Source organism: Carex rostrata, chromosome 32, assembly GCF_964058835.1.
Source record: "Carex rostrata chromosome 32, lpCarRost1.2, whole genome shotgun sequence".
NCBI lineage: Eukaryota > Viridiplantae > Streptophyta > Magnoliopsida > Poales > Cyperaceae > Carex > Carex rostrata.
In genome coordinates this window covers 3,250,600-3,272,124 of record NC_135949.1, presented here as the reverse complement: position 1 = coordinate 3,272,124, position 21,525 = coordinate 3,250,600, and the positions used below count along the sequence as shown (strand labels likewise).

The window sequence follows — 21,525 nt, the reverse complement described above, 5'->3', positions numbered from 1 at the left end:
CCGACATGTATTTTTGACTTCATAAAACAAGATTGTGCAGTTTTATACAAAATATCAAAATAGATCGTGAGATATCGACTCTCAAAATTTGACCGAACTGCTGAAGGAGTGCTTCTGAGCCCAACTTTGCACCTCTAATTAACATACCAAAACAATTTGTTTTCAATCTTATTCAAACTCAAACTCAAACTGGATATATATAGTTTGTTCGAAATTGATTCGTGAACTTTTTAGATTCGAATCTCAAATAATGCAAATAATGGCCAAGAATGCATGTCGGTAAATTGTCATGATTTTTGAAGGTTTTTTGACATGTTAACCAGAGATGCAAAGTTGGGCTCAGAAGCACTCATTCAGTAGTTCGGGCAATTTTTGAGAGCCGATATCTCACGATCTGTTTTGAGCTTTTGTACGAAACTTCATAGTGTTATTTTATGAATTCAAGAATGCATGTAGGTAAATTTTCATGATTTTTGAATGTGTTTTGGTATGTTAATCAGAGGTGCAAACTTGGGCTCAGAAGCACTCCTTCAGCAGTTCGGGCAATTTTTGAGAGCCGATATCTCACGATCTGTTTTGAGATTTTGTATGAAACTTCACAGTCTTGTTTTATGAAGTCAAGAATGCATGTCGGTAAATTTTCATGATTTTGGAAGGTGTTTTGGTATGTTATTTGGGCTCAGAAGCACTCCCTCAGCAGTTCGGGCAATTTTTGAGAGCCGATATCTCACGATCTGTTTTGAGATTTTGTATGAAACTTCACAGTCTTGTTTTATGAAGTCAAAAATGCATGTAGGTAAATTTTCATGATTTTTGTAGGTGTTTTGCTATGTTAATCGGAGGTGCAAAGTTGGGCTCAGAAGCACTCCTTCAGCAGTTCGGGCAATTTTTGAGAACTGATATCTCACGATCTGTTTTGAGATTTTGTATGAAACTTTACAGTCTTATTCTATGAAGTTAAGAATGCATGTCGGTAAATTTTCATTATTTTTGAAGGTGTTCTGATATGTTAACCAGAGGTGCAAAGTTGGGCCAAAAAAACAATATTTTTTTTTCTCCAAACTCTATAAAAAAAAAAAAAAAAATTTTAAAATCCGGGCCGCGGAAAATATCAGCGCTCGGAATAAAAAATAAAAAATAAAAAATAAAAAAATTTCGGGGCGCGAATTTTTTCCGCGGCCCGGAATAAAAATTCTGGGTCGCGGAAAAAATCCGCGATTTGGGTATTTTTAAAATTTCAGTTCAGATCTGGTTATTTTTATTAAATTAATTTTTTTAATGGATATTTTAAAAAAAATCGGGTATTCTTGGCTCCTCCTGTTAAAGCAAATTTTCTATACAATTAATCCATTACCCTGTATTAATTTTCATATTATTTATAAATAAAAATACTGTATTTATGTATTCCTACTATATAATCTCTTGAGCCCAGTCCATCAACACGCTGTCTGAATTTACTCATTGTGATTTTGGAGCAAAGATCTTCTGTGATTTAATCTTTACACAAGAAATATGTTGCGGGTGAAATGTAGAGAGAAACCGGGTCAAAAAGTTCATCACTACATAAATCTTGTACGATACCGTCATGGGAAACTAAAAATTGAGAAGCGAGAACTAGTGGGTCCCATGTAGTTTCTGCACTCCTACAGCAACTGGGATCAGTTTGTGGCTGCATTTCTACAACTATTCGCGTTGAAGTTGATATTTAGTTGATTACTCATCCGCAGCATAATAATAATGCAGCTTGCAATAAAATTTTAAATGCTAAAAGGTATGCACTTCTTCACAAAGCCCTTGAAATTATATAACTTCTAGTATTTAAGTAGCGCATTCATTAGTATATCTATATTTTAAAGGTGTATATTTCATTAGACATGCATATACCGATTTGAGATACATTTTCTTTAGAGTATGAGATATGTTTCATTCAACTATTACATGTAATTGTGTTATATTGAATAGAAAAAAGTAATACATATTTTTGTGCTATGATATTCCATCATATTATAGGAAAGAACATATTTTCACAATAATTACAATTTTTTTTATATTACACTTATAAAATAGTAAAATAATCTTCATTTGCTAGCCAGCAAAATTTATTCTTATTCTTTGTTTTACCTACATAATTTTGTACATAGCTATGCTTTATTATTTTTATTAGATTTGAACAAAATTTATTGATACATAGAGTATTTGATACTAATTAAAAAAATTAGAAGCTTATTTCTTTTGTTTGTAGTTCAAGTGATATGTCATATGCGTGCATATATCTGTTTTTTGATTTCAAACGGTCGATCGAAACTGCTCAACACGATCTCCATATGAAAATATACCTGGTTATTAAATTTAGATTTTTTTTAGATTTTTTATACTATTTTTTTAGATAGGTAGAAAATCACTAAATTTTAATGGTCAAGAATCTTGAGTCCGAATCCTCTGAGGTAGCATAATATTTGAGTTTAGATCTCTAATCAGAATCCGGGTCAATCTGGCCCAAGGTGGAATGCACGGGCCCCTTTAATAAAGCGGATCGGACGGTCTGAATCTAAAATCAAAATTTCTATTACCTCATGCATATAAATTCTAGAATCTTTAGATCAAGTGATTTCCTAGCTATCTAAAAAAAATTGTAAAAAAAGTTTCTTAAAAATGTAAAATTTGGTCCTCAAGTTCATTTTCATATAGAGGTCATGCTGAGCAGTTCGGATCGACCGTTTGGACTTTGAAAATGGAGATATGGAGCCATAGTACAGACTGGTGTGCGCTATGCATAATATCGTAGCCTCACTCGTACTAACAAATAAGGTGATTGGCATTGGTCAGGTACTCCAGGGGCTAAGTACGAGAAACTGGGCGGAGATGTGAGATGGATGGGAAAGCCTGATGAGGTATTATACTTGTGTTCTACCCGTGTTTCAGTTTGGGTTCTCATACATATCTTTTGTTTCATTTTAGGTGATATATGAATCAGCAATAGGGTTAACAGGTATTGACCCGAAGGAATGCATAACAGTAGGTGATTCTCTGCACCATGACATAAAAGGATCAAATAGAGCAAACATTCAATCAGCATTTATCACTGGAGGCATACATGCTGATGAATTGGGTCTTGGTTCTTTTGGTGAAACGGCCAGACCTGATGCCGTGCATTCTCTATGTACCAAGTTTGATGACTATCCCAACTTTGTTTTGCCTTCTTTTACATGGTATAATTAATGAATTAAATTTCCTTTGAGTAGAGAGCATATTGGATTTATAATTTTATATATTTGCTTGTCACTGGCAGCGAAGAACATTAATTTTACAAAATATTTTGAAAAGGAGGTTAGGTATTCCTGGTTGAATACATGTTTTTTGTGATTATTCTCATAAAATACTCCTGATAGTGTTACTGACGGTAACCTTAATTGAACAATTTTAAATCAGTCTAGCCACAATCACAAAATAGGCAACACTTTTTTTGATGAAATATATGCTTTATATATTGAGAAATGCTTGTTTGTCCTTGGCCATTTTCTTCACAGACATTGAAAAGGTGATTCAACACCAAATATGAACAAGATACAAACATGAAAACAATAACATAAATAGGTGAGGAATGAGAGTAAATGATCGAGGCATGGCTCGATACCAGTAAATTCCAGTCTATAATGTGCACATGTAATGTAGTATCAGTTGGCCCTGTACTTAGCCGCAAATTCAACAATATTTTTATAAGAGCTTCCGTCTTCTCTCATTGCCTCTTGAGCCTTCGCTCTCTATTTCTTTGCATTCCTCCTATACTCCTCACACCTCTCTCCTTCCATGACCTCACTTAAGCACCTTACAATCTCTTCTCTCTTCACCAACCCGCCACTCTTCGGTTTAACCCGTTTTCCAACCTCCCAAACCCCTTCAACATATTTCGCATTCATCGGTTGATCTGTCCACAGAGGCATCCCCACCATTGGCACGCCTAGCACGAGTGCCTCTACAGTTGAATTCCAACCGCAATGTGAAAAGAAGCACCCCACTGCTTGATGCGCCAACACCTCTAGTTGCGGGCTCCAAGAGACTATAACCCCTCTATCTTTCACTTTCTCAGCAAAATTTTCGGGTATTTTGTCGGCTTCTACTGACCTGACGACCCACAAAAACGGCTTTCCACAGTCGTGGAGTCCATATGCCAGTTCCTCCATCTGGGCCGGGTCTAGGCAGGCCATGCTACCAAAGGAGGTATACACAACCGATTGCGGTGGTTTTGAGTCGAGCCATGCAATGCAAGGGGTTATGGTTGGTGTGTAGAGGTGGAAACCATACGATGTGTCAGACGGGAGGTGGTTGTAGAGGTACGAAGACGGTACAGTTGGCCCTATTGTTTTACCGCGCCATTTTGACTCCATGTACTGTGCTTCTTGAAATTATACATGACATTGTTTTTGTGAAGCAAAACAGATGAAGCAATTCAATAATAAGTCAAGCAATTTAGAATTCATTGCTGACTTTTCATTGAATATTGCTTTGTAGCCAACTCATTGCTGACTTTTCAATTTTTAAGCAATTATTTGAAGAGCACAATTTCTCCTCCTCACAGCTGGTACAATCAAGTAAAGATAAGTTTCACTTGATTTCTTCAATAAATTCATATTGTGTTGCAGACGATTTCTGAATATTTTGTTGATATATTGCTATATCTAGTCTGTTGGAAATAAAATCGAAAAACTCAAAATTTATATTTCAACCCATTGTTTTAATCATTAGATATATATCTCTTTTTTTATATATCTATTTATAATACTTGTGAACTTGAGGCTCAAACGAAAATTATTATTTCTGTTTTTCAGTTCCTTTTTTATTTAAAGTTTCAACACATAATAGTACACCTATTAGATTTAAAAATAATAATAAGAATAAATAATTAAGCCAAAGACCGCATGACCTCTTCAATTAAAAACCTCATCTGATTGAAAGTAAATAACCAATTTTAATTCTAACAGAAGGCAATTAACTCTTCCAGGCTTCCCCTTGGTTCGCTGTCAATTATTTCTATGGTCTCCACTAACAAGTGATAATACCGAATTATCTTGGTTAGGATGAATTTTCTATGGTCGCGACTAATAAGCGATAATACCAAATTTCTATGGTGGCGACTAATACCTCTTCCCCTTGGTTAGGATGAATTTTCTATGGTCAAAGTTTTCTCCACACCACTTCTTCTCAGAACTCAAAATTCTGGTGCTCTTTACTCTACACACATTTCTCACATTCACCACTCAGATCTAAGGTTCTTTCCTAATAGCCTCTTCAAAGAAATCTACAGAGCAAAATGGCAGGGTATTTGATAACCTCTGTGCTCTCTCTAGCCACCAATTTGCTCCCCTCAATTAGAGCCTCTGTGCTGGCTCCTTCTTCCTCTTCCTCAAATTCTAATAACTCCGAAAGGGGACGTGCTCGAGCTTTTGAGGAGGATCTGGAGAGGCTGATGCGAACTCTGGAGCGGATCAAGGCCACACTGTACGATGCTGAGGAGAGGGAGATCAGAGACCGTTCTGTAAAGCTATGGCTCAAGGAGCTGAAGAAGGTCGCTTATAATGCCGAGGATGTGCTCAGCGAGTACCGGTATGAGGTCACCCGTGTCCAACTAGAGGCAAGAAAGGCTTTTGAAGCTCCAGGTTCTCACAAGACAGAGAAGATGGAGGTTAGTACCTCATGCATATAGATATTAAAAATTATCTTACTTGTGCAAGTGTTATTATTCTTCTTGTGTGGTACTAAAACTTAATAGAGGATGCTTCAATTTTTTATTTATTTTTTAGCTAGATTGGTATCCACCTATGGGTGAAAATGGAGTCGACTGGATAAGGATCTGGATAATTCTTTGATGAGAGAAATAGTATCCGGATACGGATAGCGCTGGCAATGAGCTGGCTCGGTCCGAGCTAGACCAAGCTCATAGCTCGCTCATTTTAATAACGAGCGAGTCATGAGCGAACCAACATTCGAATTCAAGCTGAAAAAGTGGCTCGTGCCTCGTTTTTTGACAATAAACAAGCCGAGCCAGCTTGCAAAAGCTCGTGGACTGAAAGTCCAGATGTATTAGATAATGTAATAAAAAGTTAACTACCATAAATTAAGTTTATAATTAAATTCATACGTACTAAAATACTAAATCTTTAATTTCATACCAACATAGTTTTCAAAATAAATTTATATATACTAAATTCGCGTAAATTTATATCATTTCACAAATTCATATTTGAACCGACCTGGCTTGCCAGTGAGATAGATCCCAGCTCAAACTTGTTAATTTTGAATTGAGTCCATTAACGAATGAGTTATTAACAAACAAGTTAAATTGCAAGTCATGAGCGGTCCACAAGATTTGTTGCTACCCCTAGATACAGATAGAGGTGCTTAAACGGATCGGATAACTGCATGTATCCGAATCAAATTTTCCAACCCATTCTATCTCCGATATCTTAGTGCATAACGATTACAAATCGGACAAGGCTTATATATTAACCATATTTATTTTCCGTTATGATTGTGGAACTAAAGCTATATCTGAAGCATCCGGACAACAGACCTAGCCAGCGCATCTATTTCGCTGCTTTATGAGGCTCGTACTTCGAGCAAGGCTTTGACTAGCTTGACGTCTTTGACTCGTTTATTTAATTTTAGAGGAAAAGGCTGCTGCTGCCATATATATATATATTATTATAAAGGCAGTTAGCCATCTAGCTTCGCTTTGAATATTTCGCTTTGAATATATATATATATTTTTATATAAATTTCTGTTAATAATTGTCTCCATTTTAAATCCAGCCGGCATTCAATTATATTTTTTATTTTAATTTGATATTTCCATAAATTTTAATTACAAATTTAAATAAACTAACTTAAGTTGTTCATTCATTTTCATATTTGAATTTTGTTAATTAATATTTGTATCTTAAAGTTTAAATAATTCAATTATCCGACAATTATTTGTTTCATATCCGTATTCGAATCCGTATTCGTAAATTATCCGCTCCGTATCCGTATCCGTTTAAGACGGATTTGGTTTTGAATTTTGATATCCGTTTATTATCTGTATTCATATTCGTATCTGCTCATTATCTGACGGATGCAGATATAGTATCAGCATTATCCGCTCTGAACCCGCTCCGTTTTCACCCCTATTAATCCACTGGAATGTATGGTCACTTGTTATATTATCAGCTTTTCCAATCTAACATCAGAGTGGTCACATAATATAATAAATTTCTCATCTAATTATCATTTTTAAGTTAACAAATTATGAATTTTAGCATACTTATATAATATATACATTTCTTTTTGGACAGCACATTGTGCAAATTCCTGATGGCATGATTGATCGGCTTAAAAAAATAAGAAGTCGATTTGACGAAATTGCGAATGATCGTGAGGCTCTTCATTTAAGGGAGAGTGACGGGGTGAGACGTCTGAACAATAAAATTTTACAACCCCCAACGGGTCACATGGTAGATGAGGCAGGCATTTTTGGGAGAGATGATGAAATAGAGGAGGTAATCAATTTGTTACTATCTGAAAAAGAAAAGCAATTTTTGGTCATTTCAATTATTGGAAAAGGTGGCCTCGGAAAAACCACCATTGCCCAACTAGTCTACAAAGAGATGAGGGTAACCCAGTGCTTTAATTTATTTGGGTGGGTATGTGTCTCTGAAGAATTTGATGTTGTGAGACTCACTAAAGCAATCATTGAATCAGTCCCCAAAGACAAGAACGATTCCAAAGACGAGAACGATTCCAAAGCCAAGAACGGTTTGAGTGAGTGCAGTTCATTACAAGAGGAGCTTGCAAATTCTGTGAAGGGAAAAACAATACTGCTTGTTTTAGATGACGTGTGGAACGAGAATCAAAGTCTTTGGGAGTTGTTCCAGGTTCCCTTTAAAGAAGCAAAGCTGGTTAGAATTCTCGTGACAACAAGAAATAAAAAGGTTGCAGATGTCATGCAAACAACGACCTGTTTTAGTCCAACTAGCATGCCTGAAGATTCGTGCTGGCAGTTGTTTCAGCATTATGCATTTTGTGGTACAAGTGACACTATGCCACCACACTTGGTAAATATGGGAAAGGATATTATGAGGAAGTGTGGTGGGTTGCCATTGGCCGTGAAGTCGATTGCAAGCCTCCTTAGGCATGAAACAGATGAAGAAAGGTGGATAGAGATTCTAGAAAATGATCTTTGGGAGTCCAATCCATCAAATGATATATTCCCAGCACTTCAGATTAGTTATGCTCATCTACCTGCCCACCTTAAGCCGTGTTTTTTATTGTGCTCAATGTACCCAAAAGATTACATATTAGAAAAGATGCATTTGATAGAGTTATGGATCTCTCATGGCTACATTGAGTCCAAGGGCAAAAGAAGAATCACATATATTGGTGTTGAATATTATGAGGAGTTAAAACAGAGGTCCTTTGTTGATGATTTTTCACGTGGATCTGAAGAACGTTGTAAGTTGCATGATATAATCCATGATCTTGCTCGACTTAATTCTGAGAATGAACATTATTCGGTGGAGATCAATCAACCACTTGATATTCAAAAGCAAAACGTTCCGCAAGAAGCATGTCATTTATATGTAGGTGGTTTCTCTGGATATGTAAATCAAGTTCTCCAACAATATCTGGTGGGTTTAAGAACCCTTTCTATCTATGTAAGAGGATGCTATGGAGATTTAGAGCACGAGTATTGTATAAACAATACCAAGGAAATGGATCTAAATTCAAGGTTGTCGGAAAGTACTAAAAAATGTTCCATATATTTTCAAATATGTAACCTCACAAAATTTGAAGCACTCAGGGTATTGGAATTGAAAGGGGATTATTTGAGAAGAATTCCTAATTCCATTTCCGAGTTGAGACATCTAGCTCATCTTGATATTAACTGTCCATATCTTGAAACATTGCCATTATCCATTGGCCTCCTTTACAATCTACAAACTTTAATTATTGAACAATATAATTCATTGGATTATCTCCCGCGTGGGCTTGTTAATTTTCCAGCAATAAAGACAATGAAAACATGGGTGAACGTTATAAATGTAGCTTGGTTAAAGGATATGACGGACCTTGAAGGAAATCTCACTATTTATGGAGTGAGTAATTTAAAAGATGTCCAGCGTGCTAACATGAGAAATAAGTGCAAACTTGAAGCTTTTTATATAAACTGTAATCCTGATTGGGTTGACCCTCTGAAATCAATGCTGGGAATAATGCTCATACCAGAAATAGGTTTCCATGATGCCGATTTTTCTTGGTTAGAATCCCTCCAGCCACATCCTAACCTCAGAAAACTTGGAGTAGGATTTTATTCTTCTGCCACAGTGCCAGGATGGATATGTGATCCATGTTCCTTGCAATCAATTCAAGAAATCTTGTTAGATAACTGTGACAAGATTCAATCTCTTCCATTCAACAATCTTCACACTCTCAAGTACCTTGTCATTCGTGATTGTCATGGTTTCCAATTTCTACAGCTAGAGCAGCTGTCCTCCCATCTTGAAAAATTGAAGATTTCTGGTTGTCGTTGCCTTGAGTTGATTACTGGACTAGGGAATCTGGATATGTTGGCTACATTAAAAATTTCCCAGTGTGAAGTCCTAAAATCAATAATAATGGATGGACTACAATTGGTGGAATCTACTGAGCCAATTGGTGATTCCTCTCATGGAAAGCCACATATCGGCCGACAGAGCATTTCAACACTTACAAGGTTGAAAATCTTGTTAGATAAATGTGACAAGGTTCAATCTCTTCCATTCAACAATCTTCACACTCTCAAGCACCTCGTCATTCGTGATTGTCATGGTTTCCGAGTTCTACAGCTAGAGCAGTTGTCCTCCCAGCTTGAGAAATTGAAGATTTCTGGTTGTCGCTGCCTTGATTTGATTACTGGACTAGGGAATCTAGATATGTTGGCTATACTAAAAATTTCCCGGTGTGAAGTCCTGAAATCAATAACAATGGATGGACTACAATTGGTGGAATCTACTGAGCCAATTAGTGATTCCTCTCATGGAAAGCCACATATCGGCCGACAGAGCATTTCAACACTTACAAGGTTGAAAATCTTGTTAGATAAATGTGACCAGATTGCATCTCTTCTATTCAACAATCTTCACACTCTCAAGCACCTCGTCATTCGTGCTTGTCGCGGTTTCCGAGTTCTACAGCTGGAGCAGCTGTCCTCCCAACTTGAGAAATTGATGATTTCTGATTGTTACTGCCTTGAGTTGATTACTGGACTAGGGAATCTGGATAAGTTGGCTACACTGAAAATTTCCTGGTGTACAGTCCTGAAATCAATAACAATGGATGGACTACAGTTGGTGGAATCCACTGAGCCAATTGGTGATTCCTCTCATGGAAAGCCACATATCGGCCGACATAGCATTTTAACACTTGCAAGGTTGGAAATCGAACACTGTAAATTGCTCTGTGTTCTGCCAGATGGATTGATTCCAATTGAGACTACCCTGACATTAAAATTGCGGGTGACAGAGCCATTCATTCCTTATGTCCGTGTTCTTCACTGCGGTTGCACTGACATTGAAATTGGGGATCTACATAAATCAAATCAGGTTCATAAATTTTCCTATTATTATAATAATTATTATTTTAATATTTAGATTTTAGGCCACTGAACTTTTTTGCTTTTATGTAACCATAGGCATTGGTAGGATTTGTTGACTAATCAAGCTACAAAATTACCTGTTTCGACAAATAAACATTTCATATTTATATTACTTGTTTGTTGCTGCTACAAAATTAAGCTCTTGTCCAACTTTTTTTGCAGCGATCTATTCGATGATGTCTTGCTTTGCCCCACAAGAAACATTTAGGAGTCTCCTCGAAGACCCTTGATAGAAATAAATTTACTATTTTATTTATTATATGTTTTGTAATACACAAATAATTTCCTTTTCTCATGGGGATTCATTTTCATTGATTTTTTTTTCTCTACTTACTTTTTCTTCAAATATTCGCCTATTAAAGAATGATTAAGTCAATTTTTGTATTACCCAATTTTTTGTCGTTATCCTTATCTCTACTATTTTTCTTTTCTTTAGCCAATATATTTGTGTAGTGTATGGTAATTAACAGTATTAATTAAAACGAACCTTTTGAAGGAACAAAACCTACTAAGCCAGTCCTTTTTGAGTGGAAAACAAATCTTTGGTCCAGTTTTTGTTATCGCACTCCACAATTTTCACATCTTATCTATAGCAACTTCTCAAGTTTGTAGTTTTGGCTGCACCATTTCTACATTTTTGTAGAACAACCCCTGCCACGAAAGATATTACACAATTTAGAACATGGTTGCCTATCCTACAGTGGCAACATCTATAGGCCAATCACAACAATCAAATTGGAAAAGAAAAGGAAAATAATCTAATCCTACATATGGTGAGAGTCTCCTCAAATATCTTTCAGACTAACAATTAGTGCTAATCAAATGAGATTGTTTGTTTTGGTTATTATCTTTTCCAAGATGTGTCCTATATTAGTGTTATATATTGAAATAGCTGGTGCTTTACCAAATTACATTTGTTTCCATATAAAAACATTTTCAAATAAAATTATTTCAATTTTTTTTCCAATAAAAACATTTGATTCCACATAAAAGCATTTTTTCCATCTTTTACGAGATGTCTGTCTAACTTTCTTTCAAATTAAAATTTGTTCGCCAAATATTCTAAGAAAATATTGCTAGCTACAACCTTAGGTTTCTATTGGGTGACAAAATCATTGTGAGTCCAACATCTTCCCTTGGGGAAAAATGATTGCAATATTTTTGTTTTGTGCTTTACAATTGTCAATTAATATTAACATGAGCCTTTTCAAGGAAGAAAACATATGAAGACGATCATTTTCAATGAAGAAAACAAAAAATTATACACTGTCAAGTATAAGAACACAAAATTAACAAAGTTAAATTGTTCATTTGGGCTTTACCTATATTGGATTTTCGATAACCCAAGTGACAAATCCTTTGACAATTGAATGCATGGGAGCTTTCTGTCAATTAAAAACAAACATTTTAAATTTGCAAAAAAATGACTAAACTGACCTTATATAACACCAATTAATGAACATATGATTCCATGAGATTTCAATTAATATAGGCAGGACAATAGATAGCCTGCCATGAGATTTCAATTAATATAGGCAGGATAAATTTTCTTTAGAATAGGAGATATGTTTCATTCAACTATTACAGTAGTCAAATTTTTTTGTGAATTAATTAGGCCCTTAAAATACATGTAATTGTGTTATATATATTGAATATAAAAAATAATAAATATTTTTGTGCTATGATATTCCATCATATTATAGGAAAGAACATATTTTCACAATAATTACATTTTTTTTATATTACACTGATAAAATAGTAAAATAATCTCCGTTTGCTAGCCAGCAAAATTTATTCCTATTCTTTGTTTTACCTACATAATTTTGTACATAGCTATGCTTTATTATTTTTATTAGATTTGAACAAAATTTATTGATACATAGAGTATTTGATACTAATTAAAAAAATTAGAAGTTTATTTCTTTTATTTGTAGTTCTTCATTTCGAATTTTTTTTTATCAGTTGTTCAATATGATCAAAGCATGCAGAGAATACAAAAGATATAAGTGATATGTGTGCATCCTTTTTTTTAGCTAAGTAATATTTTGAAAATGGGTCAATTTCTTGTGTACCCTCAAAACTTCAATACATTATATTTACCCTTAACTCTTTCAATATTTTTTTGTTTGTCCTTGCACTTAGCACACATTAAAATTTATATTTTCGATTATAGCCCTCCTACATTTCCTTCCTCTTTGACTCGTATTTTGTTACTTGATTCTTTGTGAGATTTCCACACAATCCCGGTATAATAAAAAAAATTCTTCAAATTAAATCCTACTGCATTTGAATACCATGCACCAACCATCTGATTATGCTAGCAACAAGTATCACCCTCAAAAGCAATATATAGTTAATATAAATTCATATACATCATTAATAAGTTCAGAAAAAACACACCTCAGCATCATTTGTATATATTAAATATTACACCCCGAGACAACCCGCCACGTATTATTTACACGTAAGACGTATGCATATCACATACATTATCAATAACATCCATAAATATCACAGTAATTTTGCAATATAAAAGACTTACAACAATGATCACGATAGATATGGTTGAAAATACGACAACAACCATGCCTGTTCAAGTGTATCAAATTTACTGAAAATAAACATACAAAATTAAAAATGACCATAAATGACATTTAATCAAAACATGGATAATTCCGCTTGCTCTTACTCATGATCTTTGCTTAGGCGTCTCTTCTTCATTACCTCCGCTTGTTGGCCTTCCGATCCACATCCCTTCTATTCGTCCTCATTTCCGGCCTCATCATTTTCTGGAACACACGTAAAAGTAGAATGGGTGAGAGATTGAATAGTCTCTCACTACGGGATTTAGTTCCAGTCCCGGAGTTTATCAAATTCACTTATTAACACAAACAAGATATTAAAATTATATCCTCACATGCTATCTTACTAATGCATATTTAAAACACACACACACACTTCTTTATTTATCTTTTCAGTTTTTAACTGTCTCACCAGGGAGACTCAACCTCTACTAGATCTTGGTCGTGCCACTAGATGAGGACTCGAACCACCGCTATATCTTGTTTGCCTCACCAGGGGGACTCGAATCACCCTAGCTATTGGCGTCTCACTAGGGGGACTCGAACCACCACTAGTTCAATTGTACTCTCACTGAACTGAGACTCGAACCACCGCAAGATAAGTAAAATAATTTTAAATAAAAAATAATTTCGAGACATATTTTAAAATAATCATATTATTTAATTTAGATATGTTATTGAAATATCTAAAATTAGAGGTTAATTTGGAAAAAAAAATATAAATAGAACAAAATAAAAATTAAGACAACAACAAAAGTAATAGTTATGACTTATGAATAGTAAAAGTTTGTTTTATCGGAGTTCCACACCTAACTTTTGACCGGACAAACCGAATTAATCATGAATTATTAATGTTAATTTTAATTGGTTCAAGTGTTGCATTAGAAATAATAAAAGAAAAACAAACATATGACTATGTATAATTTGTTTAATACAGTCTAATTTCTTTCTTATGCTGATATATATCTTTCTCATTCACACAGGCGCATATATAAATGAACAGAAGTCATCATCAAAATTATATAAATATGTGCATTGTTTAATCTTGATAAATTAAGTATATAAAGGAACATACACATATTGCACCCAACACAAACACAACACAAACGAAACGAATAATTGTCGGATAACCAAGTCATGCACTTTAAGATACAAAAAAAGTGACTTGTTGTTGTCTTGAAATAATGACTAAAACTAATTTAGCAGAGACTAAAATCATACTATATTCACGGACTAAAGTCTTGAATGGAAAAGAATGAAGAATGAATAATAAAGAAATGGAGATAAAAAGAAAAGAAAATTGTGTTATTATAGCACCATCACTAGCAAAAAAGAGATTAAATTGAAAATCATATTGTATTATCATTTATACCACAATCAAGACTAAAATGAATATGAGATAATATGTAACAACTTTTATCCGGAGCAGTAAAGTTAAAGCTGATTGGGAGTAATTTAATTCGGATCCGGATAATTGTGGATACAGATTCAAATATTCATCTTCATGAAATTATCCGTATCCGTTTAATCCGAATACAGATAATCTCCGGATACGGAGCGAATATGGAGCAGATTATTCGTATCCGTTTACACCCCTAGTTTCACTTGATTTCTTTAATAAATTCATATTGTGTTGCAGACGATTTCTGATTTTTTTTTTTTTTGTTGATTTTATTGCTAGTCTGTTGGAAATAAAATCGAAAAACTCAAAATTTCTATTTCAACCCATTTGTTTCTATTTCAACCCATTTTAATCTTCGACTTTACAAACCATGTCTCACTCTAGTTCAGTACTTGCTATTTCTATTTTTCCATCAATATCAGTTTTGCAATTAAAAGAAAAAAAAGAAAAAAAAGATCGATTAATGTCAGGTGCACAAGGAGCACAACCCAAGGGGTCTTTCACCACCACCATAATGCGCCGGGTGTTGCCACAGAAGATCCACCGAGAATGGCCATAAGGTCTGACAAGGACGAGCCGGGGGTGCCGGTCAACAAGTTGGAGGATAAGGTCAAGGATGCGGCTGGCTTGGGTGGGCCCGTCTTTGGTGCCGGAGCAGATGATGGAAAACCTAATCTCAGTGTTGCCGGTATTGGCTATACCACAAAGTTTCCTCTTGTTATCTATGTATGCAATGTAATAAGTTAGGAAGAAGGCAACGTGTGTGTCTCGATTATATAGTAGAAAAGAGGTGCACTAAATATAACTATTGACAAGTTAAGCTTTCTCCTCCCTTTCTAGAGGGGGTGATATTTTGTGAGAAGATTTTGTATATTATTAGCAGCATCTTAGTCCAAATAGGTAGCTATGTGGACTATGTAATATGTAATATGATGAGCTGAGGTGACCTTGTAAATATTACACTTTATCTTATTTTAATACAACAAATGTCGGAGGGCATCTTGCCCCTGACCTTCAAAAAAAAAAAAGATCCGCTAAAAAAGGAGCATTATTTATGAATTTGTGAATTTGCGCTGTAACCGACCGGCTAGAGAAAATGGATATGTGAACTTGTGAATATGATTAGCGAAGAGGAAAAGAGCATTTGATTTGTGAACTTGTCTGAATGACAGTGACAGGACACAGGCTGATCAGGCCTTTGATCAATCACTTCAATTGGGCTTTCCTGAATTGAACATCAGAAATTGGGCTTTTCTGAATCAACATCAGAAATTGGGCTTTTTCACAAATTAACGGATTTCTTAGTGTTTACCTAAAAGAATGTTATAAGATTTTGGTCAATTTCGAACAAAAATGACAAATAGACGGATCCAAACAAAAAAGTCTCGTTTTAGACTCGATTTTTGATGCATTTCCGATTTATGGTCTAAATTGTTCGAGAGAAACGGAGCGGAAATGTGGAGCAAAGCTAGGATGGGATGTGGAAATGTGGAGCAAAGCTAGGATGAGATGTGCTCATCAAAAGAGTTTGACGAGTACAACTTTAAAAGTATATTGAATGGATTTCAAATTTCGAATCTAAATCGTTCAAATTCATGTACTTCATGAATGATGCATACATATGCAAAATTTTGAAAGTTTCGAATTTATTTGCAACAAGGTCAAGCGGTCAAATAAATGATAAAAATTGAATATATAAAAAAAATTATAAATCAACTTATAAAATATTCATTTCTTTGACTGATAGATCTGGTAGCAAATAAACTCAAAACTTTTATAATTTTGCATCTACATGTGCATCACTCATGAAGTAGATGGATTTGAACGGTTTGGATTCGAAATTTGAAGTTTATCCGATATACTTTAGAGTTGTACTTACCAAATTCTCTTGGTGAGCGCACATCACACCCTAGCTTTGCTCTGAAAATGTATACTCTTGTCCGTCTTTTTTGAAATTAATAGAGCACAATGATACCAATTAATTACATTACTACTACTGTTATTATATCACAGTAGGGTATAATGTTATATTATTCCAACTCGCTGTTTTATCAAATAATATTTTCTTCTAAATAATACAAATTATATTATTTTAACTATTGTCTGAATAGATATAATTGACTGTTTTCTTTGATAATTTTTTATTAGACCAAGTGGAACGATCATCACAAATTTTTCTGTCGGCCTTCAATTTTTAAAATTGAAACAAAATACATTTTTTATTATAGGCCCAAGATGAAGCGTCAGGGCCCAAACAGAGTGCTTTGCTATTACAATTACAATTATAATCACACGCGTTTCTTCATCCTTAAGTCTGACAGACACGTGTCAGTCAACTCTCCCACGTGTTGGATTGCCCCCAATTATCCCTTAGCTAGTAGCTTCTTCAACAGTTGAGGTTTCAGTACTTGCTATTTCTATTTTTCCATCAGTATCAGTTTTGCACGTTACAAAAAAAAAGATCAATGTCAGGTGCACAAGGAGCACAACCCAAGGGGTCTTTAACCGCCACCACCTATCATACTGCACCGGGTTCTGCCACAGAAGACCCACCGAAGATGGCCATACGATCTGACAAGGATGAGCCGAGGGTGCCAGTCAACAAGTTGGACGATAAGGTCAATGATGTCACTAGTGAAAAAACACTAATCTAGATTGGTTATTTACTCATATTAGGATCGGACCTAGAGACGATCCTGATCCAGGCAATACAAATGCAAAATTAATCTGAATTAGTCAAACAGCCGCTAGTAAAATTTTGAATTAGGATCGGTTATATGTAACAATTGATCCAAATTAGTACATTAAGATCGGTTATTACAAAGTAGACCGGTTTTAATGATTTGAATATGTCATTTAAGATTCTAAGCTTGTAGTAAATCAAACTTATCTTTAATGTTCGTGCTTGATTGTAGTAAATCAAACTTATCTTTAATGTTCGCGCTTGATCGTTTTCTGATGTACATTGTCAAATTAAAAATAACAAGGTTTAGTTCTCGGACTTTCTTGAAATAAATTATGTATTGAAGAAATAACTTAATTTTTAATTGAGACAAAATATTATTAATAAGACTGAACGTTGAACTTTTTTTAAGGTCAATAAATAATTATACAATAAAGTAATTAATTTCATCCAACTATAATTAATCTCATTTAATTAATTGACGAACAATTATAAATAAAAAATGAATAAATTTCAGTCATACAATTAAATTTGATGATAATTAATATTTCATCCAACTATTAAAATATATTGATGAATTTATTTGTTATGTCTTAGAAATTTTAAAAACTCAAATCTCTTCTATGATATCAATTAGCAAATTCGTAATTACTTTTACATACAAATTTGCTCAGACTAGCTGAGGTTTTCATCCCGGGGTTGGATTTATTTATTTAACTATGGATGTCTAGAAAGAAAATTAAAATACAAAATAGTTATAAAATAATTTTGGAACTAATTAAGAAATTAATAATAAATAACCATCAATTTGAAGTGCAACGACTCTCTGAACCAATAGCTAGCAGCCTTTGTTTCTTATATAAAAACCAGCCTTCTTGCCACCAGACAATTCTTTATAAAAACTATTATATTTCATTTGTTTCATCAATGAAATAGGCGGGTTATGGAATCCTATTGCAAGAAGAGAGTTAATGGTGAGCAATTAAGAAATACAAAACAAAACTAAACAGAGACAAAGTAAAACTTAAACTTAGATGAGATGGAAAACAAAACAAAACCTCCGTAAACAGAAATAAATAATAGAAATAGATAGAAATTTTTTTTGCAAAGTTGTAGAGAATAGGAAGCCTGAGCAGGCAAGGTAGCATGGCAACGAGGCAGCGTGACAACAACATTTTCACGCCGGAGAATGACGAGGAGGCACTGAAGTGGGTATCGCTTGAGAAGTTGCCACCTCCTGCCATATGTACAAAATTAGACATTGTTGTACTCTTCTTATTACTGTGCTTCACTGGAGGATCAGGTATTAGTCAACTGTTAATACTTCCCTTCAAACCGGTTTGCTAATTTCGTGAGTGCCAAGGAATTTTTTTGATTCTAGGAGATATCGCACAACATAGTTCCTGAGAAACATGGCCCATGAGAGTCAAAAGGAGATTATTTTTGCATAATATGACTTCTTAGCTGGTCAGGAGAAGGTATGAGAACAATACTGCTAAAACGAATCATCAAGTTTCTCAAATCGAAATATTTCTAATTTCATTATCAAAATTGATCACCTGACACCATATATTAAACATTTTGGCTCTATCTGCCAGTACTTCCATGAAATATCATGCTGGCTAGTTGTTGTACTGGTCAAGTAATTTTACCGGTCTTATCTGGTACCCATATGAATATCAGTACTGGTACAAAAAATCAGCCTGTACTGTAATGTTTCTGGTCATGTTTGCTTGTGCTACTCAGGTTAAGTTTTGGAACCTATACACCATCAAGTACTGATATTTTTTTTGTAGTAGTGTGTGATACCTACTCTGCAATCCATCCCTTTTATAATATACACATTTGTTTTTATTAGAATTTTTTATCTTCCGAAAGGACGTTTTTGTTGAAATTTTATAGAAGAAGAGAAAAAAAAAAATTGGATTGGGAAGTGGGTTAATCACAAAATCAAAAACATAGTTGTTAATAGCCCATGCTCATCCAATGAGGAATAGAAGAGACGAATAGAGATTGAATGCACTAACAGAGTAGCTTGACATCAAAATCTCAAGTCTTTTTTAAATTATTGTAGAATAACATATTTTATGTGGCATTCACAGAGTTACAATCTGTGCAGGATAGGAATACAAAACAAATTGTTGGTATTTGGTAGTAAAGGCAAAGTAGATAGGTTTTGGATCAGGACACATTCCGAGAGATGAATTCGAATCGCGAAGCAATCTCGAGCGACGAATTTGAATCGGATGATCTCGATCCGAAACCCAAAAATTGGGTTACGGATCCGGACCCCTCTGCAATCTGTCCTTTTTATAATATACACATTTGTTTTTATTAGAATGTTTTATTAGAAGAAGAGACAATTTTTTTTTTTTGGATTGGGAAGTGGGTTTCTTACCAAACCCAAAACCTAGAGTTCTTAATAGAGCCGTTGTTAATAACCCATGCCCATCCCTGAATTGAGAATTATTAATTTAGTTTTGTCCTGTCCTCTGAGAAGCACTTTATATATTCCCTCTTGATTCATGAAGAGAGGACCCTTGTCCTTTTATTTTATGTCATTCGGTTACCTACTCTGCAATCTTTCCTTTTTCTAATATACACATTTGTTTTTATTATAATGTTTTATCTTTCAGAAGGATGTTTTGGTAGAACTTATACATCGATCACTTGCTATCACAAACTAAAATTACTTTAATAGAGCAGTTGTGAGTTTCTCACAAAACCCAAAACATAGTGTTCTTAATAGAGCAGTTGTTAATAGCCCATGACCATCCCTCAATTGAGAATTATTAATTTAGTTTTTCAGCATCCAATGAGGAAGCAACAGAGCCCGTTTCATTTATCTGTGTTCACATCCGCATGATACTTTGTGTTAAAGCTGTCAATTAGTGCTTAGTGCTAATATTTATTTTCTGATACAAGTTTTTGAGTTCAATTATTCATACATCTTTTGAGTTTCACTAATTCGTATTCACAATGCTCTAGCATCTGTCGAGCGTGATTGAAATTGAGGGAATATCCCAAATGCAAGGAATAAATGAAATAGGAAAAATGATAAATTTAACAATTTAATTAAGAAAGTGATATGTATTGATACCTCATGCTCTTTGCATTATATTAGGGTTTACCCCACAATATCTCCGTGTGTGATTTCGTGGACGCCTCCTTCAGCCACTTCTCCAACACCTGTGAGAATCTCCTTTGCTGTGACTTTAAGGTTAGATTTCTGCTACATAAGCAAGAACTGACAAGAAGCAACCATGAAATGCCAACTACCATTGTGTGTTTAGTTATGACAAGAGTATATGATTTAGAATTAGATATTTGCTTGTCAAATTCGGAGAAGCTGCAACATGGCGCGATGGAGATCTGGTGCGACCGATGTTGAAATTTAAGCTGCGACATGTTCACTAATTGGGAGAGATGCTGAACTTGGTGTTATATAAGGTCAAAACTGAAATAACCGAACCGACCGAACTTTTATATATTATGAATTTGATTTGGACCGCTCTGATTTATTTCTTAATCAATTGCTTTAAATACTTCGGTTTGTTTCTTAATATTCCAATTTATTTCTTAATACCCCGGTTTATTAATTTCTTACTATACTTCGGTTTATTATAAATTAATTATTTTAAAAAAAATTAATATATTTCGGTTTGAACCGAACAAATAGAAATAAAACTTTGGTTCGGTTCGGTTCGGTTGCAATGCTAAATCAGTTCGGTTCGGTTCTATTTTTGAAACTGAATTATAACTTTGGTTTGTCTAGTTCGGTTCAGTTTCAACCGAACCAAACCGATAAACACCCCTATCGAAGACCCTCGATAGAAATAAATTTACTATTTGATTTATTATATGTTTTGTAATACACAGAAAGAATTTCCTTTTCTCATGGGGATTCATTTTCATTGAGTGGAAAACAAAACCTACTAAGCCGATCCTTTTGAGTGGAAAACAAATCTTTGGTCCCGTTTTTGTTATCGCACTTCAAAATTTTTGCATCTTATTTATAGCATTGTTGATCTCAGTCATAATAACTTCTCAAGTTTGTAGTTTTGGCTGTACCATTTCTACATTTTTGCAGAACAATCCCTGCCACGAAAGATATTACATAATTTAGAACAAGGTTGCCTCTCCTACAATGGCAACATATATAGGACAATCACAACAATCAATTGGAAAAGAA

The 21,525-nt window shown here is 34.4% G+C and overlaps 1 protein-coding gene and 1 pseudogene across 2 annotated transcripts in view; one reads left to right on the top strand and one right to left on the bottom strand.

Annotated features, from left to right (window-relative positions):
* Positions 1 to 3,556: 3,556 nt before the first annotated feature.
* The window catches only part of LOC144548108 (UDP-glycosyltransferase 79-like), a 28,224-nt pseudogene continuing 10,255 nt past the window's right edge, over positions 3,557 to 21,525 (bottom strand). Inside the window, exon 2 of the transcript XR_013509244.1 lies at positions 3,557 to 4,393. The product of XR_013509244.1 is annotated as a UDP-glycosyltransferase 79-like (transcript). The remainder of the gene's footprint in view (positions 4,394 to 21,525) is intronic.
* LOC144548101 (putative disease resistance protein RGA3) lies at positions 5,230 to 11,058 on the top strand. The gene is made up of 3 exons (XM_078296790.1): positions 5,230 to 5,680; positions 7,329 to 10,613; positions 10,829 to 11,058. The coding sequence occupies exons 1-3, from the start codon at positions 5,309 to 5,311 to the stop codon at positions 10,841 to 10,843; spliced, it is 3,672 nt and encodes a 1,223-aa protein (XP_078152916.1). The 5' UTR covers positions 5,230 to 5,308; the 3' UTR covers positions 10,844 to 11,058.